Consider the following 9,471-nt stretch of genomic DNA (forward strand, 5'->3'; position numbering starts at 1 on the left):
GATATATTATATGTATTATATTTAGTGTTGTATTCTGAAAGGACTGAGTCCTTTGGCGGGCGGAATGTCTAAATATAATATGATGTTGTAAAAGAGTATTATATACATGGTGCAACTTTTCATTGCATTATTGCATCATCCCAGTGACAATTAAAGTTTCAAAGAGAGTGCACGCGTCTTTTATTTAAAATCATACTCTCCAGTGGAATCGAGCAAAACTCAATCCTATCGCGTCAACACTATTGCCAAAGAATTAAATCAGAATCAATGTAAAAACGAGTTTAATGCAAAATCGTTGAAGATTATTTTTCAAAGAGGTCAAAAGGTAATATAAAATCAGTCAAGTGCGAGTCGTGCTCGCACACGAAGGGTTCCGTACCATCGTACAAGAAATAACACTTTAATTTTTTTTAATTTTTACGGCGGCCATTTTGTAATTTTTAGTATTTGTTGTTATAGCGGCAATAAAAATACACATTCTGTAATATGTTTTTAATATGTATTATTCAAATAAACCTGTTGGTGTTTATTTTCCAACAACCCTAGAAATCGCGCGCTGCGGGTACATAACGTCAGTGTAGCATCTCCGTTGCAAATTTAACTTTTTAAAATAAATTAAGCACAATTCAGCTACCATTTAGTGTTACATTACTTTTATGGACCGAAAGCATACTGAATAATCATTATAAGCGATATGGAATGCAGTAAAAATCTAAAAACAGTGAAACAAATTGTAATCAGTGCATAGTGAATTATCTTAGTGAAGTGTCATCACTCAAAGTACCTTCGTAGATTTGCATATTTTCTGACGTAAACAAAAATATTCCGAAACTTATTTTCGCCCGAGACTCATGTAACTACGATGGCGCAGTGTACAGCATAGTGGACTGAATATCTGTATTGCTTAAGTATATTCATGGTTCAAACCTCGTACCATCACATAGTCTGTTTATCTTTTTTTATTTATTTTTTATTTTATTATAAATATATGAGAAAAGTATTTTGAACTTTTTGGCTTTTATACATATTTTAACCGAAAATGCTCGGCTTATGTGCAGCTTGTAATAGCAATGTCTTAGTCACGCAAAAAAGATTGAAGTGCTCTGTCGGGAGTTGCGGTCTACTGTACCATAGCGAGTGCGTAAACTATGACGACACTAATCCATCAAACCGAGCGACATGGGTCTGTCCTTCTTGCACGGCTAGCAAGCCAAAACAAGATAACAGTAATACACCAATTCAGGGCAGAAACCGCAAGCAGCTATCGCCCGATAATGCAACCGTCTTACCGCCGCTATTGGGCACGACAAGTGGTCCAAATCAAGAGATCATTATAAACGAGATTAGGAATTTGCGTCGTGAAATGAAGGAACACTTTGAAAACCAACAAGTATGCCTAAATAAGTTCGATGCCAAGCTTACTGAAGTCCAAAAAGAAGTTAGGGACCTTGGAGGTAAATTTTGTACGCTAAAGGAAGAAGTGGACGAGCTAACAAAGTCTGTGCAATACTTGTCTAATGCTTATGATGACCAGATTGGGTTAAATGCAGAATCCAAAAAGTCCCTGGAAAATCTAAATATGGAAAACCAAAACTTGCGATCGCAAATGACGGAACTGAATAGCAAAATTGATCATTTTGAGCAGCAAGCTAGAGATTGTAACGTAGAGCTTCAGTGCATCCCGGAAACAAAAAATGAGAATATTCTCACCATTGTCCAGCAGATGGCATCAGTGGTCGCTTGCGACTTAACAGATGGCAGCATATTGAACTTCCACAGAGTTGCTAAGATGGATACACAGTCCCAACGTCCGCGAAACATTGTAGTGAAGTTGTCTAGCCCAAGAGTACGGGATGACTTGCTTGCGGCCGTAAAACACTTTAACAAGAAAAATCCACAGAACAAGCTGAATACATCTCATTTGGGTTTTGCTGGTCAAACCATACCTATATACATTATGGAACATTTGTCCCCGAAGAATAAAAAGTTACATGCTGCCACTAGACTAGCTGCGAAAGAGAAAAAATATGAATTTGTGTGGATAAGAAATGGTCGTATATTTGTTCGTAAAAACAATGAAGCTGCAGCACTGTGGATAAAAAATACTGAAACTCTAAACGGCTTAAATTAGTATATAATTTCTGTATGCATGCATTAACATTTTTGTTGTATAAAATTCACATTAAATATTTTTTATCAAAATGTACGAGGTCTAAGGACCAAGACGGAAGATATCTATACATCGGCTTTATGTCATGACTACGATTTAATAATCTTAACTGAAACTTGGCTGAACAACACGGTTTTTGATAATGAAATCCTAGATAGTCGTTATATTTTACACAGGCGAGATCGCTCTTCGTGTCCACTATCTTGCCATAAAAAAGAAGGCGGTGGGGTAGCAATTGCCGTTAGTAAAAAAATTGAGTCTGTGAGGAAGTACGAATGGGAATCTGAATGTGAAGATTTATGGATAGCGATTAAAGTTAGTCATAACATCTTTATATATGTTTGTGGTGTTTACGTTCCTCCCCCAGTTAAGGAAGATTACTTGGAATGCTTTTTTAAAAGTGTGACTGATATTTGTAATAACAAAATATGTCAAGATTCACTAACTCTTATCGTTGGCGATTTTAATTTATCTAACATTTCTTGGGTAACTGATATAAATGGTAGTGGTTTAGTGTCTGGTCAACTATGTAACAATATAGATAGTGTCTTTTTGGAAAACATTGCTTTCAATAACTTGAAACAATGTAATCCTATTCAAAATATAAACGACCGTATTTTAGACTTAGTTCTTACAAATAATTCTGATTGGATACAAGTAAAAAAAGAAGATAATGCTTTAGTTAAAATTGACAACCATCATCCACCTCTACAAATTATTCTAAAAGTAAATTGTAACCGCCACATGAAACCTTCTCGAACACCATTTCTTAACTTCTTCTTATGTGACTATGATAATGTCTGTAACGAACTGGATCAAATAGACTGGTTGTCTCTTTTTCAAAATGTTCACTCGGTCGATGCTAAATTAGACAAATTTTACCAGACACTAATGCCCATTATTCATAGACATACGCCTATGCGGAAATCGCGAGATAGTCACTATCCTATATGGTTCTCAGGTCCACTATTACGAGCATTAAAGGAAAAGGCAAAAGTCCACCATAAAAGCAAAAAATATAATAATTCAATGGATAAATTTTCATATAAATTACTACGAGAACGTTGCGCCATTATGGTGAAAGATTGTTATAATAATTTTAAAAAACGCGTTGTTGAATGTATTCGTGACGATCCTACCTACTTTTGGAAGTTCTTTAAACAACAGCGTAAAAATGGTACCAATTGTATTCCGAACGAAATGATTCTGGATAATTTTGTAGCCAAAGGAGGAAAGAATGTATGCGACGCCTTTGCTAAACATTTTTCATCGGTCTACACAAACACTAGTAACTGTCAAGTAGGCAATTCACCAATCCTAAACAATACCATTCCCACTGCTTCATTCGGTACTTGTCAACTGACTGAAAAAGAAGTTTTAAAACATCTCTTACACTTAGATTCACTTAAAGGGCCCGGCCCAGACCTTCTTTCCCCATTATTTCTTAAAAAATGCGCCCACAAATTAGTTAAGCCACTAACTCTCATCTATAATTATTCTTTGCAAACGGGTATATTTCCTACCAAATGGAAAATTGCATATATCACACCAGTCCATAAGTCAGGCAACTCAAAAGATATAAAAAACTACCGGCCTATATCTATTTTATCAGTTTGTGGTAAAGTCTTAGAAAGCTTAGTTCAAAAACAAATTTATTCTCACATAGCTCCTTATCTTGATCCTAATCAACATGGGTTTCGCCCTCACAAATCTACAACCTCTAACTTAGTTAGTTATATTTCAGACATCGCTGAGATTGTCGATGCTACTGGTGAGGTACATGCAATTTACACTGATTTTCGAAAAGCATTCGACATGGTGAACCATAACATCTTGTTATTAAAAATTGAGTTTTTGGGAATTCATGGCTCATTGTTACGTTGGTGTGAATCTTACTTAAGAAATCGGTCGCAACTTGTTGCTGTTAATGGTTTTAAGTCTTATGAGATAAAAATAACATCGGGTGTACCTCAAGGATCACATCTAGGTCCCACGTTTTTTCTAATTTTTATAAATGATTTGGCACTCAAGTTAAATTCTAAATTCAAAATGTTTGCAGACGATATGAAAATTTACAAAACTATTAACAGCCAAGCTGACGTGATAACACTACAAAATGATATTGATGCTGTTCACTCTTGGTGCACCAATAATGGTATGTCCTTAAATATTGAAAAGTGTTTCCACATTAAATTCACCAGAAGAAAAAATCCGCTAGACTGTGTCTATAAAATAAACGAGGTTATTCTTAAGGAAGTTTACAGTATGAGAGACCTTGGTGTAATTGTAGACTCCGCTTTAAGTTTTCGTCCACATATCGAGCAAATAACATCGAAAGCTTCAAAGATATCTGGACTAGTCTTCAGACAAATGAAAATATTCAAGGATCCCAGTTTATCTATTCTCGTCTTCAATAGTATTGTCCGTAGCATCCTTGAATATTGCAGCACAGTATGGAGTCCAGGGTATCAAGTTCATTCCGATAGAATAGAACGAATTCAAAAACGGTTTCTATACCATCTGTCTTACAAGGACTTCAAATGTAACAAATTGTTTTCGTATGATTCTCGTCTCTCTTACTATAAAATGAAATCGCTAAAGGATCGTAGAAAGATTGCGGATGTTATTTTTCTGGCAAAGCTAATGAAGGGTCTCATTGATGCACCTGAATTACTTGAACGCTTAAAGTTCGTTGTGCCTCGTGACTGTAGCCGCTTACACAATCGTAAGACTTTCTGTTTGCCTCAAGCCAAGACCAATCTCGGACTTCATAGTCCGCTATATAGAATGCTATTCCTTGCAAATTGTCATAGAGATGTTATAGATATCTTCTGTGACAGTATACCCACAATAAAAAATAAATTAAGTACCTTGATAAGTTAGTAAGTTAGGAAATCTGTGCATTGTTAGTTGTAAGTTAACCTTTTTTTTTCTTTTTGTTTGTTAGAAACTATTTTGTACAAGTTTTGTTCTTGTTTAGTTTGTTTTGATAAGTTTGTTTGTTGCGCTGTAGTTATTGTACCACCTAATCGCGCATGCCACGTCCACATCTAGTAGACACAATTAACAACTAACATTTCTGTATATCTTTTAACTTGTTATCATACAATAATTGTAGTCAGTTTTGTGGACTAATAAAAAAAAAAAAAAAAAAAAAAAAAAAAAACCTTAAAGCTAATAAGTATAATATGTTATTACATTTAGTAAATACTAAAAACTACTATGGTTATTAAATACAATAAATATTAAATTATAAAACAATGTCCTAACAACATACCTACTATAAATCGTCAATATAATATTACATTATTATCATCACTACATCAATATTTTTTATGTTGGTGTTTGATTAGTCAAGATAGGGGCGTCTTTAGGGGATCATTCAGATGACATGTGTCATATTATTCAGCCTTTATGCAATGCATGTCATGACTTGCAGTGTTAGTGATTGCAGATTTGGCGATGAAATATTTCATAGGAGTGCGATCCGCTCCGTCCCCCGTCATATTTAAGGAAAGGTAGTGTAAGACGTGTCGTGCGGCGGCGCGGCGCGGCGGTCGATACCGCGACAGGCGGCGTCGGGGTCGCGGATCAATAGGGGGCTTTGAAGCTGGTACGGCGCGCGTCGAGTCGCAATTTTCACTAGTCCGCCGAAAGACTTCGGCGGCAATAGCATCCGCGTACCCGCTCCGGCTCCATATATCTATCGCGCGCACAATGACCGGCCGCTCGCGCAGCGTGCCGCTGCTTTTAGCCCTAGCGGTTGGCTTTCTACCCCTGGCAAAATATGTGGCGTGAGTATTTGCATCCCCAAAAACTTCATCCTTAAGGGGAGAATTTCCCAAATTGAACTATACAGATTTCTCACTTGTTCAAAGTGTGAAAACTTTGAACAAGTTCAAAGTTTTCATAAAACGTAAACTTATTAAAAAATTCTATTACAATAATACCTAAAGTACTATTTGAATGATAAGAAAGCTTGGTTGGGAATGAGTTGCTTAACAGCTTTGTGTTAGTTCTAAGTGATTTTGTAAAGTGGTGATAATAAAAAGAATACCCGGCTGAGTTTGTTGTGGGCTCTTCTCAGACCTGGGCGCGTTTGGAACCCTCGTAGTTTTAGTTTTAAGTACGTATTAATTATCACCACTATATCATTTTACCAATTCTGGATAAACAATTTGAGTTTGAGACTCGTGACTAAAGGGGCCTTTTTAAAGCAGGTATTATTTTTCTGTACCCAAAGGGTAAAAACGGAGCCTTATTACTCACTCTGCTGTCTATCTGTCTGTCTGCCCGCATGTCACAGCCAGTCTTTAACTCATATAAGTCATAGATAAAATAGGTTACAAACCTAAAATTTTGGTATTTAGTGTAGAACATTGACGTTGATATAATAATAAATTTTCTATTATTTAAATAGAAAATTTTCTCGGAAAATAAGTAAAATTTAGGCACTCAAAAGTTAGGAAGCGCGAACGAAGCGAGCGAGAATTTTTTAAAATACACTCAATGGAGGTGTATAGATAGAAAGACGGGGAGAAAGGGGAAACGCCTACAATTCGGTTCTGGCACTTCGCCGGCCGCTGCCGCGGCACGCTCGCTGCGCTCGCTCGGCTCGTGCGTTGTCTTAACTGTTCTAACCTAACCTAACCAATCATTAAGTTTTTTAATACGGGCTACGCCAGAAGTAGCTCTTCTCGCTTCGCGCTTCACTAAAAACTAGGGGTAGATTTTTAAGGGTTGAAAAGATAACCTCTCCCCCACTCCTTCCCTCACTTGCAAATGGCGAGGAAAGGAGAGGGGGGAAACGCCTACAATTCGGTCCTGGCACTTCGCCGGCCGCTGCCGCGGCACGCTCGCTGCGCTCGCTCGGCTCGTGCGTTGTCTTAACTGTTCTAACCTAACCTAACCAATCATTAAGTTTTTTAATACGGGCTACGCCAGAAGTAGCTCTTCTCGCTTCGCGCTTCACTAAAATACTAGGGGTAGATTTTTAAGGGTTGAAAAGATAACCCCTCCCTCACTTGTAAATGGCGAGGAAAGGAGAGGGGGGAAACGCCTACAATTCGGTTCTGGCACTTCGCCGGCCGCTGCCGCGGCACGCTCACTGCGCTCGCTCGGCTCGTGCGTTATGGTAACTGTTCTAACCTAACCTAACCAATCATTAAGTTTTTTAAAACGGGCTACGCTAGCAGGCTCGCTTTAAAACCATTTAGAATAAAAAAGTATCTTGCTAAGTTTACTTTATTGGTCTTTGGTTCCCAGCAAGATTATTATACTTTGCTTCGTCTTCGAGATTAAGAATACTTGTAGTAGACGAACCGTCTGGCCATTCAAACACTATAGTTGAGAAATACATCTAAAAATAAATAAAACAAAATAAAAATCCATTGATACATTTTTCGTACCATAGACTGTACTTCTCACAAGGCAACACTCATGCAACACTGGTCGCCATTTTCATTCGCGTTCTAGTGCTTGGCCGTTTAACACGATATTCTTAAAACTCGTAGTAAAATTGAGTGATAATAGTGCCTAAACGTTTTTTCCTTTTAAAATAAAGTCAGTGGTGAGTATCTACTGCGAAATATAAAGAAATTGGAAAGTAGGATACAAGAACGTGCTTGAAAATTACTATCGGATTCATCTTTAGACAATTCTTAAAGAAGGTAGGTTACAAATTACTTCAGTAAAGTAGTAATATTAGTAATTAGTGTTGAGTACACTTCAATAGAGAATGTTACCTTCACGACAATATACATTGTGTATAATTATTACGACTATTTCCTTTGTATTTATTATTATTTCAAAAATACTTACCTATTTCATAAGAAAATAAGTGAAAATCCAGTAACATAAGTGTTGAGTACACTTCATTAGAGAGTGGTACCTTCACGACAATATACATTGAGTATAGTTATTAAGACTATTTCCTTTTTACATTTATTATTATTTCAAAAATACTTACCTATTTCATAAGAAAATAAGTGAATATCCAGTAACATAAGTGTTGAGTACACTTCATTAGAGAGTGTTACCTTCACGTCAATATACATTGAGGATAGTTGTAAAGACTATTTCTTTTGTATTAATTACTTAAAAACGATGAGTTTATCTTTGAAAGATAATACCTTCATATTAATTATGTTGAGCACAGGTTGTGAGCCTGAGTCTAAAATAACTATTTGTAGACGATACGATGAATATCATTCAATCGTCACCAGTCGGACTAGAGCAACTGATTAGGTACGGATTCTATTTCCGATATACCCTCAACTTCTGAATGAATCTAATTATTTTGGATAATTATACTGGACCTATTAGGTGAAACTCTTTCTAAAATAAAGGATTAGATGTCCTTTGGGAACACATTGCCAGGACCACCACGAGTCTATCAAGTTCCTATCAGAAAACTGTCTTAAGATTGGATCTCCACATTTAAACGCGGAAATAAAGGCTGCAGCACTGTCTGACGTAATTCGTACCTCATAAAACTTTTATTTGATGCAGCCGAGCTCTTGTGTGACTCCCAGTTTGTTGAGTCTATGTTTTGCCGAAGTTTTGTAACATGTACTATTAAAAATCATTTAAATACTTGGCTGGAATTGACAGTTTTCTTTTTGGCGAAATTGGTTTTCTTTTTGGAGAAAAATTGGGCGATGCAACGACTGTGTCGTTTCAAGCTAAAACAATTGTTTTCTCACAACATAACGAATCTCGGTCTTTCGAGTCAAACGTGAAAGCTCCGCTTCCACTGGTGAGGCAGACGGGAGCAAAGAGGAAATCAGCGCTTGCCGCGCAACAGCCTTGCAAGTACCTATACTAAGCTCCTCTGCCGCCGCCCGCCTCCGCCGCACGCGCAGCCGCAGAGTGCGCGCTCAGACAAGCCGATAGGCGAAGTAAGATACACCGTTGGTAGACTATCTGCATTCTATGACAGATAGCGCCTCATTGTAAATGATGCCCTAATTTTATCATGGATTAGAAATGGTTATAATATACCTTTTTTTTTCACAACCGCGAAACAGGAATTTACACCGTCCCCGAGAAATTTTTCACAATATGTGAATGCAGTATGCATTATTAATTATTATACAATACATTTAAGGTGTTTTTTCTAAATACCAACGAATCACTTTAAAACGGAGACGTCTTCTGTTGATACGAGCAACCTTAACATTAATTTCGAGGAATTCATTCTTATGTATACTTAATTGATATAAAATACGCTTATTTTCTATTATGAGTAATTCAAAAATTATCTCGTATCAAAAATACGAATTTATCGTTCTTCCATTCGG

General features: G+C 36.8%; 1 protein-coding gene across 1 annotated transcript; it reads left to right on the forward strand.

Moving 5' to 3' along the window:
* Nucleotides 1-567: 567 nt before the first annotated feature.
* On the forward strand, nucleotides 568-3,445 carry LOC138404673 (uncharacterized). The gene has a single exon (XM_069509249.1). The coding sequence runs from the start codon at nucleotides 1,040-1,042 to the stop codon at nucleotides 2,129-2,131; it is 1,092 nt and encodes a 363-aa protein (XP_069365350.1). The 5' UTR covers nucleotides 568-1,039; the 3' UTR covers nucleotides 2,132-3,445.
* Nucleotides 3,446-9,471: the final 6,026 nt, after the last annotated feature.

Source organism: Maniola hyperantus, unplaced genomic scaffold (genome assembly GCF_902806685.2).
Source record: "Maniola hyperantus unplaced genomic scaffold, iAphHyp1.2, whole genome shotgun sequence".
In the NCBI taxonomy this organism is placed as follows: domain Eukaryota; kingdom Metazoa; phylum Arthropoda; class Insecta; order Lepidoptera; family Nymphalidae; genus Maniola; species Maniola hyperantus.